The sequence below is a fragment of the Arachis duranensis genome, chromosome 2 (assembly GCF_000817695.3).
Source record: "Arachis duranensis cultivar V14167 chromosome 2, aradu.V14167.gnm2.J7QH, whole genome shotgun sequence".
Classification (NCBI taxonomy): Eukaryota; Viridiplantae; Streptophyta; class Magnoliopsida; order Fabales; family Fabaceae; genus Arachis; species Arachis duranensis.
The window spans coordinates 12,300,736-12,320,751 of record NC_029773.3 but is presented as its reverse complement, the minus strand read 5'-3'; the positions used below and the strand labels follow the sequence as shown (position 1 = coordinate 12,320,751).

The following is a 20,016-nucleotide window of genomic DNA, read 5'->3' as shown; positions in this document are numbered from 1 at the left end:
TCAATCATTCTAAACTTCAAATGATAAAGTGAGATGCCAAAACTGTTCAGAAGCAAAAAGCTACTAGTCCCGCTCATCTAATTGGAGCTAAGTTTCATTGATATTTTGGAATCTATAGTATGTTTTCTTCTTTTTATCCTATTTGATTTTCAGTTACTTAGGGACAAGCAACAATTTAAGTTTGGTGTTGTGATGAGCGGATAATTTATACGCTTTTTGGCACTGTTTTTAGTATGTTTTCAGTACATTTTAGTTAGTTTTTAGTATGTTTTTATTAGTTTTTATTTAAAATTCACTTTTCTGGGCTTTACTATGAGTTTGTGTGTTTTTCTGTGATTTCAGGAAATTTCTGGCTGAAATTGAGGGACCTGAGCAAAAATCTGATTCAGAGGCTAAAAAAGGACTGCAGATGCTGTTGGATTCTGACCTCCCTGCACTCGAAGCGGATTTTCTGGAGCTACAGAAGCCCAATTGGTGCGATCTCAATTTCATTGGAAAGTAGACATCCTGGGCTTTCCAGCAATGTATAATAGTCCATACTTTGCCTGATATTTGATGGCCCAAACCGGCGTTGCAAATCAGCTTCAGAATTCCCGGCGTTTAACGCCGGAACTGGCACAAAAGTTGGAGTTAAACGCCCAAACTGGCACAAAAGCTGGCGTTTAACTCTAGGAAAAGTCTCTACACATGAAAGCTTCAATGCTCAGCCCAAGCACACACCAAGTGGACCCCGGAAGTAGATTTTTACGTCATTTACTCATTTCTGTATATACTAGGTTACTAGTTCACTATTAATAGGACCTTTTGACATTGTATCTATACCTCATGACACTTTACACGTTTCATATTGTACCTTCTACGGCATGAGTCTCTAAACCCCATGGTTGGGGGTGAGGAGCTCTGCTGTGTCTTGATGGATTAATGCAATTACTACTATTTTTCATTCATTCACGCTTGCTTCTATTCTAAGATATCACTTGCTCCTCAACCTGATGAATGCGATGATCCGTGACACTCATCATCATTATCACCTATGAACGTGTGCTTAACAACCACCTCCGTTCTACTTTAGATTGAGTGAATATCTCTTGGATTCTTTAGCCAGAATCTTCGTGGTATAAGCTAGAACATATTGGCGGCCATTCTTGAGAATCCGGAAGGTCTAAACCTTGTCTATGGTATTCTGAGTAGGATTCAGGGATTGAATGACTGTGACGAGCTTCAAACTCGCGATTGTGGGGCGTTAGTGATAGACGCAAAAGAATCACTGGATTCTATTCCGACATGATCGAGAATTGACAGATGAATAGCCGTGCTGTGACAGAGCGCGTTGAACATTTTCACTGAGAGGATGGGAGGTAGCCATTGACAACGGTGAAACCGTACATACAGCTTGCCATAGAAGGAGCCTTGCGTGTATGAAGAAGAAGACAGTAGGAAAGCAGAGATTCAGAAGATAGAGCATCTCCAAAACCTCAACCTGTTCTCCATTACTGCAAAACAAATATTTATTTCATGTTCTTCCACTTTTCACAATTAAACCTGAGAATTATTGATATCCTGACTAAGAGTTACAAGATAACCATAGCTTGCTTCAAGCCGACAATCTCCGTGGGATCGACCCTTACTCACGTAAGGTATTTACTTGGACGACCCAGTGCACTTGCTAGTTAGTTGTGCGGGATTGCAAAAGTGTGATTGCAATTTCGTGCACCAGTCTGCAATATAAATAGAGTTAGGGTTTACCTTGAGAATAACAAATTCTTGTTAAAATTCTGTTGAGCATGTTTAGTATAAGTAGTAGCCTTACCTCCTATCTTGGTGGGTTAGTTGAGATTTGTAATTCACTTCTTCAAAGTATTGAGTGCACTCAAAGTTAATAGTTGATTAGTTTTTTTCTGGTGAAGAAGAATTCTTCCTCTCTGTACATGTTTTAACTTTATGGTCTTGTGTTCTCTGTTTTTCTTTCTTCTTCTCTCAAACAATCTCATTTGAGTTTCAATATAAAATATATTAAAATTACAAATTGACATAAAAAATTAATACTACAAATTAATTTTTTTAATTGAATATATAAGGTGATTGAGTATTTGGGTTGGACTTTTTTGCATAAAATTAAATTAGATGTCCATCAAATGAGAACTAGTTTAATCGGATTGTATCCAATTATAGCCGATTGTCCATTGAATACATACTAAAGCCAAATAAATTAGATCAATTTAGTTTTAGTCAATAATTGAATAAAAAAATTTTAGAGATCAACAATTTTTAGTATATTTAACCATCATTTGATCAGTATAAACACTAAATTATTTTTAACATGTAAATTTTACTAATTTATATATGAGCACAAACTCTAAAACATATAGGTGCAAACTGTATTAATCTATGTGTATAAATTCTGATAAATATAAATGTAAATTATGATCCTGTTTGGTTCATGTCTCTGTCCACTAGAGACATATGATCACGAAGACACATGTATACCATTTGTTTGATGAGACACAAAATTTTAACAAACACAATTACACATAGATGTACATATAAAATACATATATTTAGTGTATTTCCTTCAAACTGTAACACTAAGACACAACCCATGAGACACAATTTTTTTCAATTCTATCCTTGATTATTGTTTAAATTTCAATTTTATCCTTTACCCTAACCCTCATAACTCCTCTTTCTCTCTAGTTCATTCCACCTTTCTACCTCCCGCTGGCTTCTCTTTCCACCATTGTCGCTAGCCCACCGCCACCATTGCCTTTTTCCTTCACTACAAGAGATACGCCGAATAGCAGCGGTTTTTATAAGGATTTGCGCGGTTTTTAACCGCCGCAAAACAGTATACGGTATACCAGTGGTTCCACAAACGTTGCAAGTTAGCGGGTGGAAATTTGATTTTGCGGCGGTTCTAATGAACCACTAGCACAACCATAGCAAATCAGATAACAGATTTTGCAGTGGTTGCAAAACCGCCATTATTTTGTCAGTGAATTTAAAAAAATTTGCAGCAGTTTTAAAATCGCGGCAAATCTATGTAGGATTTTTTTTAAAAAAATGCGACAGTTTTGAACCGCCGCAATTTCATACATGGACTTAAAAAAAAGCTGATTCATAGTTATTTTGCTAATTGCTTCTTTTTTAACCACTTTAAGTACTTGTTTTCAAAATAGTTATAATTTAAATACATCCACAAAAAACTGTGATTAGACATGTCGAACAAAAGGCAGAGTACAATGGCTATATTATATAACACCAAGTGATAATAATGGATGAAAAATTATAAATTATTCACAACAATAGCAACTTTTCATTTTGTGATGAATATAGCATTGAAAACCTCTTTCAGATTGTTGCATTCACAAAGAAGATTGGTGTTTTGATTCGGGATACCAAATACTGTGGGAAGAAGTACTATGATATTTCCAGAATCAAGTATTAGTAACTTCATGAATTTACAAATGTAGAATATAAAACTTAAATTATCAAACTTACCAGCCTTGGACTAAGTCTTGAAGTGCAGGACGGAGGAAAATTCTTCGCAGAGCCCTGCAAAAGAAAAAGAGGAAACAAACCACACCTAAATATTTTAGAACTTATACCTCCCTTAGATGAAAGCTTCAAAAAGTATATTTAAAATGAAAGCTGGTATTTTTTCTGTAAAACGCAGGAGATAGATGTTAGTGAATTTTTAAGTTGGAAAATAGTACATACATGTGTTGCAACAATTTGACTGAAGAATCGTTCAATGTGTTGTGTTCCAGGGACATCCCGTTTGTTTTACCACATTAAAAAATTCTATCACAAAATGATCTAAGAAAACGTAACAACAATCAAGAGAAGGCTAAGTAGAAAGTAAAGTAAAGGATCTTACGTGTTGATAAAGTAATCGACATCTGAAAGGCATTTAACTTTAGCTCCTGTGGGCAATAGAGCTCAGAAGAAATCGTAATGCAATATCGAAGTCAATCCTCCATCTGAACATCTATATATGATAGCATGTAGTTATAGTGATAAGTTTCAGTGACTAAGAAAAAAATAATAGAGGAAGAAGAAAAGTAGTCGCAAATCATCCATGTCTCTTACATTTCAAGCATTTTTCATTCCTTGTGTAAGTAAATCCTGCATGACAGTAGCAAAAATCCTTGCCTCTTTGAAGTACAATTGAGTTGTCTAATTTATACACCATGAATAGGACAGGATAAGACATTGATGGACAGAGACACAAAATTTTGTGTTCTTGTATTCTGTTTGGTGATAAACTAGAATAAATTATGAAAATCCAATTTATTCTCATTTTTCTTCGTTCAAAAAAATTTGAGATGAAAAATATAATAATAAAAAATATAATTATGAAAAATTAACAAGAATAATGAAAGAAAAAATAAAAAATAAGTTGTGTCCCTTGTTAGTGTCTCTGTGTCCTTCCTGTCAGGATGGACACAAAATATACTAATTCAGTGTCTCTGGACACATTGTCTCTGTCCATGTCTCCTCTGTCAAACATGATTTTGTCTCACTTTATCCTTGTCTCAGTGTCCTGTCTCTGTAAATAAGCACATCCTTATAGTCTCATCAGAACCAAAAATAAAAAATATAATTTGCAAGTGTTTAATGCTTCTCTTGACAATTCAACTAAGAGATTCATTTTGAGTATTGCAAAACTCACTGGATTAACTTCTTTCTTATCACCAGAAAATGAAGAACCATCATAGTATCTAACCTTGACTCTATTCTAATTGTAGAAATATGGAATCAACAACTTTCATTATTAGAAACCTAAGCAAATGTGAATTAATGAAGGAAAAAATGAAACATGATCTATTGACTAGTAAAAAATACCTAAATTCAAAATTCTTCTGTTATTTAAAATTCTTGAAAAGGTAATTTACTTGGCCATTTTCTTAGATGAACCTAAACGGCCGTTATTTCAAGCAAGACAAGTAGTAACATTGTTGCACTATCCTCTTCCCTAAAATAAACCAAATGAAGTTCATTGGACCGAATAAACATTTAAGAATTGCTTTACATATGAATCCAAATTTGAGAATTAAAAATTTATTTTCGCAATCTCCATGGACCATGGTAAATGAAAATCATAATCACAGCTAAGAATTTGCAGGTTCAATAACAAAAAAGCCACTTAGAAAGCTTCTAGGTCTTATGGAATTGGAATTAAGATTGGATTTTATCTTTCCAAAATAGTTCTTTCACCCCTCTGCCATTTTTCCAAAGCAATTAGTTTAATCATAGTGATACAAGCAAAAGAAATATCTTGTGTTGTCTTAAAATAGAAATAAAAACAAAATAATGAAAGCAATATTTTTTTGAGTTGGTAATTGGTGAAGACTTATTATTGATGCCAGTTTGCAGAAAAGGACAGGACACATCTCAAACTGAACTAACCAATTATTTATCTCTTCTCTCAATCTCCTATCAAGATAGTAAGCTGGTGCACTCCCATCCAAACAAGCTGCAGAGTAATTTTCACGGGAAAAAAATTACCAAAATTTATGCCTTGAGTTAGCAATAAGAATAATAAAAATACAGGTTAAAGGAAAAATTTTTGTTTGCCAAAATTGAATGATTAATTTATGCCATCTTGCCAACCATTCTAAATTGTTCACTTCAACTTCAACCTACCACTTACCAAAAGAGCAAAATATTTTATTCCTAGTTATTGTTGTTTAAGAAACCAATGAACCAACCTATTAGATTTATACACAAGCAAAAACATCACATATGAACAAGCAAAATGCCAACTTCGGTATTCCTTTTCTTTCTAATTCAGACTTAGATCTTTTGGAGAGACCTTTTTTTTCCAAGTTAACAATTTAGAAGAAAGATATACATATATAATAAAAAAATAAAGGTGGAAACGTGTAACTTTATCAATCTAGAATAAATGTACAAATCAAAACTGAAATATAATAACAGTAAGCAAAAACGTTCTTTTAAATCAGCAAAAGAATAGAAATGAAAGCAACTTGTAATCATTTCACAACGGATTTCAGCACAATAATCATTTACCTAAAATAGATATTAGATTTGCAGAACACAATCAGCATAATTAGGGACGAATTTCAAGCCACTCATCTCTTTTAGCTACTCCAGTGATCGGAAAATAAAACAAAAGACCTAAGATAGAAAGGCTAGAGCAATGAGCAGAATCGAGCAGTGAATTTGAAGGAGCATGCGCAGACGTCGAATAGTAGGTAGGACAGGCCTGAACTTGCGATATGTGGTGCCGGCAACGGAGGCTAGAGGTGACGGTGGCAGGACTCTCGTGTAGATACATCCTATTTGAACCACACAATGTGCAGGAGGAGATCGCGAGTAAATCTGGCGGATGAGACAGAGGTTAGCGGCGATGAATGTGAGTTTGGTAGGGTCTGAAGGTTTGAGGATGAGAGAACAATTGAGGGCTAGGGTTCAACTTTGGTTTGTCGTGAGAATAAAAAGATAATGAGATTGAGGGAGAGAAAGGGTGAAAGGTAAAAGGGGTTAAAACAGATTAGCAGTAGTCACAGAATTCGCCGCTACAACAGCCACAAAAACGACAGATAGCCACTGTTTCGCTAACTGCCGTCTTCGGCTGCCTGTCTTCCTTCTTCGCTTGCGTTGATGCCTCCAAATCTGTATTCGTCACTTTCCTCTTCACTCGTCGTCCAATGCGTCACCCTTTGCCATCACCGTCGTCATCTCCATCATCGTGCCACCTTCAGATCTGTCTTGACCCGTCTCTCTTCTCCGTCGCTTGTGCTGACGCCTTTAGATTTGCCTTCACTCACCTCTCTTTTTCCTTGGCTCGCGTCGGTGTCAATGCCTTCGTTGCCTCTCCCTACATATAGATTTGTCTTTGCCGCCTCCATATTTGTTTTTCAAATTGTATCTGCTTCTTGTATTTTTTTTATTACCTATTATTCTTTCTGACTGGTATATTGTGTTCAAGTTTTCTTTTTTTTTTTCCTGTTTGAATCTTTGTTTCAATTTTTTTATATATAAAAAATGATTGATTTAATTATTGAATTAAAGATTTTGATGATAGTTTATAATTATTTGGACTGAGGTTGAAAAATTAGTGGCAATTGTTCGGTTGTCGGTATCCGGACAGGTCGGGTGAGTTGGTGGGGGAATGAGACACCTTTGTTTCGGTTGTGATGGAGTTGGGATTGCTGAGTAGCCGAGCACTTCGTTGTGGAAGGAGAATGAGGGGGGTGCCACCTGCAAAGACACTCCGACGCTCTAGTCAGCAATGTGCAGGCGGGCAAATGGTTAGGGTGAAAGGGTATGACGTACCTTGAGGGAAGGGCAGGTCCTTTCCTATTTATATCATGTCAGAGGTGGGCCCTACGAGGACAGGCCCACCTTCCTCGAAGCTTCCTCACAGCTGTAGTGGGGAGCTGTCAGGGACGCGTGTCCGGGTCGCGAAGTGAACCGTTCGCACCCGACCGTTTGGGTCGGATCATCATAGGGTCGGGTTGACCCGCGAGTCACTTGGGCTGGGCCGTAACAGTGCCCCCACGCGCCAGTGGTGGTCGTGGGGACTATCAGTGGCGTGTCGTCTCTCGTTTCGTTTGTTCTCGTCAAGTCGGTCGCACGTGGGAAGAACATGCCCCCAACGCGTGTGGCCTCTGGTTTGCGTAAGCAACCGTTTCGTCGCATCGTTCCTTGCGCGGAGCATTAAATGCTCAAATGGGGTTGAAAAATCCCGCGTGTGCAAAGACTGTTCTGCCCCCAGGTCTTTCGCACTTCCACCAGAGCGGTTTTGAACAGTTTTATGCTTCCACTCTTCTTCTATTTACTTGCTTTTCTGATCATACCTCCCCATTCGTCCTTCTTGCGCTCTCATCATTCAAAGGTTGTTTCCATTTCTTTAGTGTGCTTCGTCCTTCTTTGAATTTTCTCCATTCATCCAGGTAACTACTTTTTTTTATCACTTTAACAGTTATTTGCATGTCTGCTATGATCATTTTCCATGTGCTTGCTTTTTTCTTGTTGTTCATGGGTGCATTTTCATGGATGCGCTTTCTTTTCTTTTGTTGACTGTGGTGTGTCATGGGGGGGTTTATATTTCTGTTCTGGCCTTAGTTTGTTTGGTCCCCTTTGTGGTCACGGCACGTGGGGTTCCTTTGGGTGTTTCCCGGATTCCGACCTTACGGACTAACCGCGCGGTGCCCCCACTGTAGGTATGCCTCGTGTCGTTAGCCGAGCTTCTAGCTCCGCCGCGGGTTATGACCCGTATGCGTGGGTGGTTTCCGACCTCAGGAACTCTCCCAATCAGATGGGTGAGGAGGAGCTCACGGAATTTCGCCAGGCCGAATATCTATGTGGGGGTACCGACGAGGAGGCGAACTATGATGTCTATGTTCCGCCCCTCACGAGCGGCTATATGAGATTAATTTCAATGCCCCCCGGGTTGCCGATTGGATTTGGTTCTACAAGGCCATGTTCACTCAGGTCGGGGTCCGCATCCCCTTTTCCCCCTTCCAGATGAGCCTCCTAAACCGGATTTCCGTGGCACCGTCTCAATTGCATCCGAACAGCTGGGCGTCCATTCGCTGCTTTGAGATGGTGTGCGAGTATTTAGAGCTACCGACCTCTGTCGACGTCTTCCTCTTTTTCTTTAATCTAACTAACCCTTCCAAGGAGGGGAAACACAAGAAGGGGTTCATGTCTTTCCGGTCTGCCCAGGGTCAGAGGATCTTTGGCTTGTTCGAGGACTCCTATCATGGGTTCAAGGACAAGTATTTTAAGGTCCGCCCGGCTAAGGGTCGTCACCCTTTTTGGTTATCTTTGGAAAGGGAGCGCCTCATCCCGACGTATTGGAGTTTCGGGGCGGGGTCTAATCCTTTTATCAAGGTTACTTATAAAGGGATGTCGACCGTGGATCGGCAGATAGCCGACATCTTGTGGGCAGTTCTTGGGAAAAATAACGTGAATCCCCATCTCCTCATGGGAAACCGTGAGGCCGCCAGAGATTATATCTGTGAGTTTCTCTTGCCGTGTGGTCGCTTGTTTAGATTTTCCTATTGCTTCTTTTATTGACTTGTTCGTTTTTCAAATTGTTTTGTAGTGGGACTTTCTGCCGAGGTGACCGGCATGGACAACTTGTATCAAACCTTTCTTCAGGATGATGAGGGTGAGGAAACCGTAGGGCAACAGGCAACGGTTCCTCCAGAAGTACCTGCTCCCGATGTCGATGCCTCCGCAAAAGCCGCCACTCCGACTTCCGCGATTCCGATTCCTCCAGAAATTGCCATTCCTGGGCACTCGTCTTCCTCTCGTCGGGAGGAGGAGGAAGAGCTGTCCGTTATCCCTACTCCCAAGAGACAGAGGTCCCAGTCTAGTCCTGAGGGGGTTTTGACTGTCATGGAAAGGAACTTTGATGCCGGGACGTTCATAGACGCCCAACTGCTTCCGGGCACAGAGGATCATTTCCATGATACCGACCTCTCGGGGCAGGCTCGGTGGATGTACCGCACCCTCCTTCGCGGCGCGGCCATAGCCCGGAAGGCTGAGTTCGAACTCTCTGGTATGGCCTCGCTTCGTCGGAAGCTCGAGTCCGCTGTTGATGCCAATAATAAGTACAAAACTCAAGTTAAAACGCTTCAGGATCAGCTGGTTGAAGCGGGAAATAAGGTTGACGCTGCGGAGAAAAAGGCTGCTTCGGCAGAGGAGAAATTGAAGACTGCCGATGCCTCTGTATCCCGTCTAACGGAGCAGGAAATGACCTTGAAGAGCCAATTGAGTGCTGCACAGAGCCGGGTGTCCGCTCTGGAGAAAGAGCGGGACGAAGCGGCGGCGGCTGCCAAGGTCGCTCGGGAGGAAGCCGAGTTGTTCAAGCGGAAGCATAAGGAGATTAAGGAGCAGGGCAAGAACGCAATTTTCGTTACTGAAGATGCTCTCAAGGCTCAAGTGAAGATCGTCTCTCCGGACTTCGACGTGTCGGCAATTGGTATATTCAAGACCATCAAGGACGGGAAGATTGTCGATATGCCGAAAAAATAGTGTTTGTATTATTGATATTTTCTTTTTGTTGAAACTTCGTATTGACTTGGTGCCTGTTAAAGGGTTTATGGGATCGTTTTCCCGCACGTTCGGTTTCTCGTTTTATTTGCTGTCGACTTATTTCGTGTTTCCGTTTACTCACTTTAGCCGTTTATGGCGTGCGTTCTTGTTTATGGTTGTTCACAGCTTTTTGAACTGAGTGGCTCCCGAGGTGATCAGTCCCGAGGCCGCGTATCGTCATTCCCATAGTGGTTGCTCAGAGAGTTAAAATTTAGAAAATAACATAGGCAAATATAGCATGTAGAAAGTTAGGAGTTTAGGAAATAACATAGGCAAATATAGCATGTAGGAATTGGTCGGGTTCAATCATTATAACAAAGACACTGAAGTGCTATTACGAAATAGATGGCTTATGAATAAAACCTCCTTAAGTTATCCGCATTCCATGTCCTCGGGACCTCCTTGCCATTGAGTCTTTCTAGTTTGTATGCTCCTCTTCCGCCTCTCCCGACTACCTCCTTGACTCGATATGGTCCTTCCCAGTTCGCCGTAAGTTTGCCTTCTCCCGAGGTGGACGGGCCGATGTCGTTACGCCTCAGAACGAGGTCGTTTTCTTCGAACATCCTTTTGAGTGCTTTGGCGTTGTAGCGTAAGGCCATTCTTTGTTTTAGCGTTGCTTCTGCCAGATGGGCCATTTCCCTGGTTTCTTCTATCAGATCTTTCTCGACGGCTTCGTCTACTCCCTTCAGGAGTAATCGTGGACTCGGCTCTCCGATCTCTACGGGTATCACTGCATCTGACCCGTAGGTTAGTCGGAAGGGTGTCTCTTTAGTGGAGGATTGTTCGGTTGTTCGGTAGGACCATAGGACCGAGGCTAGCTCGTCGGCCCAAGCACCTTTCTTGCTATCCAGCCTCTTCTTGAGCCCTTGCAGGATGACCTTATTTGCGGATTCGACCTGCCCGTTTGTCTGTAGGTGCTCTACCGAGGAGAATCTCTGCTTTATGCCCAGGCCGGTGAGGAATTCTGTGAACTTTTTGTCGGTGAACTGTGTCCCATTGTCCGAGATGACGACCTCCGGGATACCAAATCGTGTTATGACTTGTCTCCACATGAATTTCCTGTAATTGGACGAGGATATGCTGGCCAAATTTCCTGCAATTGGACGAGGATATGCTGGCCAGTGGTTCGGCCTCTATCCATTTTGTGTAGTAGTCGATAGCGACTATGAGGTACTTGACTTGTCCCGGGCCGACGGGAAAAGGTCCTAGGAGGTCGACTCCCCACTGCGAGAATGGTCGAGACGCCGTTAGCAAGTTGAGCTCGGAGGCGGGTGCACGATGGAAGTTGGCATTTTCTTGGCACTTGGCACACTTCTTAACGAACTCCTTGGAGTCAGCCATCATCGATGGCCAGTAATATCCAGCTCGGATTAGCTTCCTCGCTAAGGCTTTGCCTCTTATATGGTGGCCGCAGCATCCTTCATGGACTTCTCTGAGGACGTAGTCCGTCTGGTCGGGGTGTAAACACTTCAGTAGGGGATGATTGAATCCCTTCCTGAAAAGCTGACCCTGGATGATGGCGTATCTGGCGCCTTCCCTTCTTAGCTTTTTGGCATCTTTTTCGTCGTCGGGGAGCTTGCTGCTTTCTAAGAAGTCGATAATGGGATCCAACCAGGAGGGGCTTAGCTTCGAGAGGTGTAATGTGACTGCCGGCTCTTTCAACTTTCCTTGGATTAGAGACCGGTTACCCTCTCCCGGTTTGGTGCTAGCCAACTTTGACAAGAGATCTGCCCGTGTGTTCTTTTCTCTCGGGACGTGCTGGATCGTGACTTCTTCAAACTTTCGGCTCAAGTCCTTGACTTTTTCCAAGTATTTCTGTAGCAGTGAGTCCCTAGCTTGATAACTTCCGTTTACTTGGGAGGTGACGATTTACGAATCGCTGCATATCTCCAACCTTGTTGCCCCGACTTCTGCTGCTAGGGTTAAGCCTCTTATGAGGGCTTCATACTCTGCTTGGTTGTTTGAAACGGGAAAATCGAACTTAATTGATTGTTCGTATACGACTCCAGCCGGGCTTTCCAGGGTAACCCCGGCACCCCCGAACGTCTGGTTGGAGGCTCCGTCTACATGGAGTTTCCACCGTGTGTTCGTGTCTTCGACTGGATCCCCCGCTACTTCCACTAGAAAATCTGCCATGGCCTGCGCTTTGATGGCTTGCCGGGGTTCATATTGTATGTCGTATTGAGAGAGTTCAATCGACCAGGTCATCATTCTCCCCGCCAAGTCGGGTTTTTGGAGCACTTGCCGGATCCCCTGATCCGTTCTTACGACGATCTGGTGGCTTTGGAAGTATTGCTTTAATCTCCTCGAAGAGGTCAGGAGTGCCAGAGCTAACTTCTCCAATTTGTTATATCTCAACTCTGCCCCTTGTAAGGCCCTGCTGACAAAATAGACTGGTTGTTGTGCCCTTCCTTCTTCTCGTACCAAAACTGAGGCCAAGGTTTCTCCTGTTATGGCGAGGTACAGGTATAATGGCTCCCCTTCTTTTGGCTTCCCGAGGACAGGTGGTGTCGCCAGGATTTCTTTAAAGTGTTGAAAGGCTTCCTCGCATGCGGGTGTCCATTCGAACGCTATTCCTCTCTTCATGAGATTGAAGAACGGTAGGGCCTTTGTTGCCGATGCTCCGAGAAAACGTGACAATGAAGCCAGCCGACCTGCCAACCTTTGGACTTCCTTGATACTGCCTGGGCTCTTCATTTGGAGTATCGCTTGGCACTTCTCCGGGTTGGCTTCTACCCCTCTTTGGGTTATCATGAATCCGAGGAACTTTCCAGCCTCCATAGCGAAAGCACACTTGAGGGGATTCAGCCTCATACCGTGTTGTCGGAGGGACGGGAATACACTCGCCAAGTCGTTCAAAAGGTCGTCAGGTCGTGTTGTTTTTGCGAGGATGTCATCCACGTAGACTTCAACTGTCTTTCCTATGAGGTCGTGGAATATCCTGTTCATCAGCCTCTGATATGTTGCCCCCGCATTTTTTAGGCCGAATGGCCTTATAGCAGAAAGTTCCCCCTGGCGTTATGAACGCCGTCTTGTCTTCGTCTGGACGGTGCATCGGTATCTGGTTGTAACCGGAGTAGGCGTCCATGAAACTTAGATACCGGTATCCCGCCGCAGCATCGACGAGTGCATCTATGTTAGGGAGAGGGAAGCAATCTTTGGGACATGCTTTGTTAAGGTCAGAATAGTCTACGCACATTCTCCACTTGCCGTTGTGCTTTTTTACCAATACTACATTCGAGAGCCATGTCGAGTAATCCACTTCCCGTATGAAGCCTGCTTCTAGGAGGCTGGCCGTCTGCCTGGCCACCTCCTCTGCTCTTTCCGCCGACATCTTTCTCCTTCGTTGGGCCACCGGGCGTGCTTCTGCCTTGACGGCTAGATGATGCGAGATGATTTTTGGGTCTATGCCCGGCATGTCGGCTGGAGTCCAGGCAAACAAGTCCCTGTTGGCTCTTATCATTTCGACCAAAGGCTCCTTCAACTCGTGTGGGAGGTTCTTGTTAACGAATGTGAATCTTCCCTCTTCGTCACCGATTCTGAACTTCTCCAGATCCCCTTCTGGTTCCGGTCTAGGCTTGTCGTCTACTCTGGCATCCAGGTCGGCTAGGAACACACCGGACGCCTCCTTGGACTTCTTTCTGAGGGAGAGGCTGGCATTGTCACAAGCGACCACCGTCTCAAGGTCTCCCCTTATGGACCCTATGGATCCGTCGTCGGTAACGAATTTCATGACTAGCAGCTTTGTGTTGATTATGGCCTCGAAATCATTGATCATTTTTCTTCCCAGAATGATATTATAGGCGGTGGAGTCTCGGAGGATCACAAACTCGGCCATCGCCGATCTCCTGCCCTGGGATTGCCCTACTGAGATTGGCAGGGATATTATTCCATCCGGTTTGATGAAGTGGTCGCCCAGTCCAATTACCCCGTGTTGGTGAGTCGTCAGATCGGCATCCTTTAATCCCAGCGCATCGAACACGTTGCGGAACATGATGTTCGAATCTGCTCCCGTGTCAACAAGGATGCGCTTGACGAGGCCGGTCCCTACTCTGGCCGTTATGACCATGGGTGGGTTTTCCGGGACGTCGTCGAACCATTGGTCGTCTGGGCCGAAAGAGATGAATGGAGGCTTCTTAGAGTTTCGCGTCGGCGCGGAGGAGATCGACAATATCTTTGCGTCCTTCTTGTGTGCGGATCTGGATCTCGGTGCGGCATTTTTGGCCGTCACTACGTTTATCACAGTGAGGCCGTGTTCTCCGCTTTCTGGCTCTTGTCGCCTCTTTTCCGAACGGGTTTCGCCTTCTTCGTCTTGGTCGCGGTAGCGCCTCCTTGGCTCCCTGATTAGGTGGGAGAAGGCCGCTAGTTTACCTTCCCTTATCGCTTGTTCCAATGCATCTTTCAGGTCGAAACAATCCTGCGTTAGGTGGCCGTAACCCTTGTGGTAGTCACAATAAAGGCTTTTGCTCCCTCCAGTGCGGTCCTTAAGTGGTCGGGGCTTCGGCAGGATTCCTTTCTCGGCTATTTGTTGGTAAACTTCCACGATGGGAAGAGCGAGTGGAGTGTAGTTGGTGAATTTCCCGACTCGGGGAAATGTCCTTGGTGCCTTGCTTAGCGCCTCTTCCCTGGTTTGTCCTTTTGGCCTTTCCCCATTGCCCTGTTGTCAGGTTTGATTGTAGCTGGGTTGCCGCTTGTTGGCGGCCACAACTCGGCTGACCTCCTCGTCGTTTATGTACTCTTTGGCTACCGTCTGGATCTCATGCATTGTCCAAACCGGTTTCGTGGTAAGATGTTTTCGGAAGTTCTCGTTGAGGAGGTCGTTTGTCAGGCAAAGACTGGCCACCGAATCGGTTAGGCCGTCGATTTCTAAGCATTCGTCGTTGAACCGATCTAGGTACCTCCTGGTCGGTTCTCCTTGTCTCTGGGTTACCCCTAGAAGATTGATAGGGTGCTTTGCCTTCGCTATCCGTGTTGTAAATTGGGCCAGGAATGCACGGCTGATGTCTGAGAAACTGTAGATGGATCCCTGCGGGAGGCCGTTAAACCACCTGATCGCGGGCCCCGCTAAGGTTACCGGGAAGGCACGGCATCTTACCTCGTCCCCCACTCCCTCCAGATTCATCCTGGCCTAAAAGGCCGTGAGGTGTTCTAGAGGGTCTTGAGTTCCGTCGTACCTCATGTCCGTTGGTTTGTCGAAGTGTTTCGGCAACCGGACTTCGAGGATAGATCGGTGGAATGGAGTGGCGCCCATTATCACAGGTTGTCGTGTTCTTTCAGATCTCCCTTCCTCGTCTTCGCGACCTCTAGCCGCTCGGCGGGTTAGCCTACCCCGGGAGTAGATGATCGTGTCATTTCGTCTTCTCGGGATAGGAGACTCCTCCCGCGTGCTCTCCGCTTCCGTTCGGGATGCGGATGTACGCCGCGGCCGGCTTCGGTGTGAGTCTTCCTCTTCGCTTTCGGGGGGTGGGGTGTAGCTGGGATCGGTGGTTCGTCCGTCCCGTTCCCGGTCGGCCAACTGTTGCTCCAAGTTCTGGACCCTGTGGCGTAGCTCCTGCATTATTATGGCGCTGTCGCCGCCTGTTCCCCCGAAGGGTCGTGCCCTCGTGTGCTGTTCTGTATGTTGTCGGGGGGACCTCCGCCGCCCCCTTAACGAGGCGACGGAGGCTGCCCCCTCCGCTCCGGCTGCTCTGGCCTGGTCTCCGGGACCCAGCGCGACTTCCATTTAGTTCGATTCCCCACAGACGGCGCCAATGTTCGGTTGTCGGTATCCGGACAGGTCGGGTGAGTTGGTGGGGGAATGAGACACCTTTGTTTCGGTTGTGATGGAGTCGGGCTTGCCGAGTAGCCGAGCACTTCGTTGTGGAAGGAGAATGAGGGGGGTGCCACCTGCAAAGACACTCCGACGCTCTAGTCAGCAATGTGCAGGTGGGCAAATGGTTAGGGTGAAAGGGTATGACGTACCTCGAGGGAAAGGCAGGTCCTTCCCTATTTATATCATGTCAGAGGTGGGCCCTACGAGGACAGGCCCACCTTCCTCGAAGCTTCCTCACAGCTGTAGTGGGGAGCTGTCAGGGACGCGTGTCCGGGTCGCGAAGTGAACCGTTCGCACCCGACCGTTTGGGTCGGATCATCATAGGGTCGGGTTGACCCGCGAGTCACTTGGGCTGGGCCGTAACAGCAATAATAATAGAAAATAATGCTAGTAATTTTGATGTAATGAATACAACACAGGAATAAATTGAACATTTGCTTTAGATCAATGTGTCTTTGTACCATTACCAAACAAGTAAAAAAATTATATATTTTATATCTATGTCTTAGTGTGTATTTGTGTTTGAAAAACATTATCATCCAAACACTGTTTATATACTTTTTGTGTGTAAAAATTCTATAAATATAGATACAAAATAATAATATTGAGTAAAAATATTGAATTATTGATTAAATATTGAGTAAAAATAATAATATTTACTGGCCATGTAGCATTGTTCCTAATTGAATTACTGATGTCCACTTACAACCCGATCAATTCATTCTATTTTTGTTTGGTCAAATGCAATCATGATATATAATCTATTTGTAAACTAAATCAATTTTGCTATTTTTTTTTTTATGAGATTCCTAACAGACTCATATGTAAGATGAACGATGAAGCAACAGTGTGACAAACTTATAGTGGTATGCGAAACAAAGAATATCAAAGCAAGAAAGGTTGGAACATTCTTTCACCCTTTTTCAGCCTCACCATAACATTCGTGATGGAATATAATCGATCATACATATGTTGCAACCAATGACATAAATCAATATTTTTGGTCTCCCTTCACCTTTCAATTCCATTTCATCATCATTCATTCATTATTCTTGCAATCTTTTGAATGTAATGCTACTCAGAAATGGGAGCTCACCAAAGTGTCTATGCTGGCAAAGGTTCTTTTCTTTTAATTATTTATTTATTTATTTATTTATTATTGTTGTTATTGTTTTATAACAAGTTTCATATATTATTATTTATTTATTATTATGTCTCGTATATATAATAAGGGTTTTAAAACACTATAATGCAATTAGTTAATTACTTCTGATTTTGTTCATACATGATTAACGTAATATTCAGTACTTTTTTCTAGTGACTTCAATTTTAATTTGAGATATGTGATTTTATGATATAATATCCTTAACTTACACGTATGGCAGCAAAACTTGACGTCGGAGTTAATTTGATTCAAAAGCTTTATAGTTCTTCTAATGTGCTCTCTCCTCTCAGGTTATGCTTCAATAAAAAAAAAGCTCAGAATTAATATATTTGATTATATATATATTTCTCTGAAAATAATAATTACAATAAAATCTAACAGGACATTTAGCGGCCCATTTTCTCTTGCAAATGGAAGGTACAAATTTTGTTTTGATCTCTAATAAATTGGATTTCTACTAATTGTATATTGTTTGCATCAATGAAGAGGTGTAACCAAATATTTCAACTTTTAATTAATTTCTTCCATTGTTGTAGCCTTTGCTTGAAGCTACCTACACTATTTGGCAATGGTGATTTGCTTGATGTTTCATGGCACAAAGGGTTGCATGATTCAAACTTGTTGATAAATTATAGGACACCAAGACCTCCATGTCTTGGTCAAAGGTCTCTAAATATTGTGGTTCGTGTTACCATTTTGGCTTATATTTTGATTTGTCAATTCGCATTAGAAAGAAGTGAAAGATAAATAAATTACTCTATTGAATTCTTAAAATATTTTGATAATACAATTTTGAATGACTCAACCAATTTAAAAAAAACGATTATATTATGTGTGTACTAAAATCAGTTTCTACAGTAGCTATCAGTATAAAATACATGTTGAAATATAAATATATATTAAAAATAAATTAAATAACACATATATTTATACATAAATATATTGATAACTGATTTTAGTAGTTGATTTTAGTGTATGAATAATATTTTTAAAAATAAATTATTAAGTCAGATAATTTCATAATTTAAATCTTATTACGACTTCTTTTTTTTGTGTTTATTAATTTACCTTTTTGATTTGACATAAAACCTCTATTCTCTATACCCTAATATTTACCTTATACTTGTCTAATTTGTACTCTTGTCCTATTTATTTTTTTAATTAATATTTTAACTGGTAATATAAATATTTTTTTGCATGCAAAACACATGTTTAGTAATAAGTAATAATATGTTTTCTAATGAATCAATTTAAAAAAATAAAAAAACAACTTTGACGAGTTCATATTTTAAAAATAAATTTGAAGAGAGGTGGTTACATGATGGTAAAATGTTAGACAATTAAAAGAAAAGATATATTTAATAATTATGTTTGATTTTTAAAAAAATTCAATGTAATTTATCTTAAATAATGTAAATAAAATAAGAAATTCATGCATGGCATTATTGAACTACTTTTTTTCCAGCATTCACTTAAACCTGAGATTGGTATTCATGGAATTCCTATGAACAATTTCTGCCATTCAGCAAGTGGAGACGTAAAGATATCAAAATTGTCGATTGGGTTGGATATGAATGAACCTTCAAGCTACAATTGGAAAACCACAACTAATGTGCACTTTAAGGTTGGTGAATAATTAAGATGAGTTTTGATTAATTTATCTTATATTCTCGTTTATGAGACTATGAAGTATCTTTATTATAATTTCGGTGAATAATGTTATATCAGATCTTTCAGTGAAATAAAATAAAAAATTATTATTTTTTTAAATTTAATTTTTTAAATATGTTTTTTTCATTCAAGAAAAATGTACCGTACCTCACGAACTCTATAATTTATATATTTTTATAGAGTTTGTTTTATATCCCGATGCCTTCTTCATAAATATTAGATTAGGTTAGAAAAAAATAGTTAAAAGATTAACAATGACAATTATTATTATCATCTTAAGAGTACATAAGAGTACATACGAATACACGAAATTAAAAAATTCTTATTAAATATAATTTATTCTTGTGTACTTGTGTATTTTTTAAAATAATTATAATAATTACCATCGACGTCAGCAATATTAAAAAAGTCATGCTTATTATTTTTGTGGACCTTTTACCACTGACCGATGCGATGATTTACTCGAAGGCAGTGAGGGGGTGTGGGAGCGATAGTGGCGGCCTCGAGGGTGGTTAAGCCGCCTCCTCCTTCTCTTCTTCCAATCAGCTTTAGAAAGGTGTAGAGAATTTTGCGAGCCAGTTGCAAAAATTTAAGTAAAAAGATGTTTTAATGTTTCATTTGTGTATGGTGGTTGATCTCTCAGATTTGCATACATAATAGTGCTTGTTCATTTAGTTTATAGGACATTTCACATTGGGAATAATATTTACCACATTTTGTGACTGAGGTTTGCGTAGATGACATTATTATCATGAAGAATACAATTTTTCAATTAAAAGAATCTAAGGGTGCAATTGGTTTGACCATTTTTATTTTTATTTTTAAAAATAAAAATAAAAAATATAAATATAAATATAATTGATTAATAATTTTAAAAAAATTTTCAATGGAAATATTTTTAAAAAATGACATGAATATGAAAACCATGTCTTCTGATTTCTAGCATTCCGACCCCAATTCTTTTTCCTTATGCCAATTATTTCCTCGCCTTTCTCCCTTGCTAAAAACTTTAAACAATTATTCCATAAGAAATACTCTTTTTAATCTGTTTTAAGTTTGTTATTAATTGATATTTTTGTGTACTCTTATTTATTATTTAAAGACTTATATACTATTTGGATATAATGATAACGGCTTAGAAATTTGGATATTCGAAAATTTGAGTGAAGTTTGGCAGGAGGTTAAGAAAACTCTATATAAATTATAGAATTCGTCAGGAGTACATCAAACTTGTTTAAAAAAAATTATATTTGAAAAATTAAAATTTGAAAAATAAAATTTAAAAAAATAATAA

The 20,016-nt window shown here is 41.1% G+C and overlaps 1 protein-coding gene and 2 pseudogenes across 1 annotated transcript; 1 reads left to right on the top strand and 2 right to left on the bottom strand.

Annotated features, from left to right (window-relative positions):
• Nucleotides 1-2,664: 2,664 nt before the first annotated feature.
• Nucleotides 2,665-6,875, bottom strand: LOC110278133 (pectin acetylesterase 8-like; annotated as a pseudogene).
• A 3,549-nt stretch (nt 6,876-10,424) lies between these two features.
• On the bottom strand, nt 10,425-12,855 carry LOC107473628 (uncharacterized). The gene is made up of 3 exons (XM_016093209.1): nt 11,977-12,855; nt 11,249-11,889; nt 10,425-11,133 (listed from the first exon to the last, which is right to left on the bottom strand). Exons 1-3 carry the CDS (start codon nt 12,853-12,855, stop codon nt 10,425-10,427), a joined length of 2,229 nt encoding a protein of 742 aa, XP_015948695.1.
• Nucleotides 12,856-16,897: 4,042 nt separating this feature from the next.
• Nucleotides 16,898-20,016, top strand: part of LOC107473635 (outer envelope protein 39, chloroplastic-like) — a 6,898-nt pseudogene continuing 3,779 nt past the window's right edge.

Coding starts and splice junctions, on each gene's coding strand:
- LOC107473628 (XM_016093209.1), bottom strand. CDS start 12,855: ATGGAGGCTGGAAAGTTCCTCGGATTCATGATAACCCAAAGAGGGGTA. Junction 11,890..11,976: donor CCCTAGCAGCAGAAGTCGGG/GCAACAAGGTTG, acceptor TCACTGCTACAG/AAATACTTGGAAAAAGTCAA. Junction 11,134..11,248: donor GTCGGCCCGGGACAAGTCAA/GTACCTCATAGT, acceptor GTCCAATTACAG/GAAATTCATGTGGAGACAAG.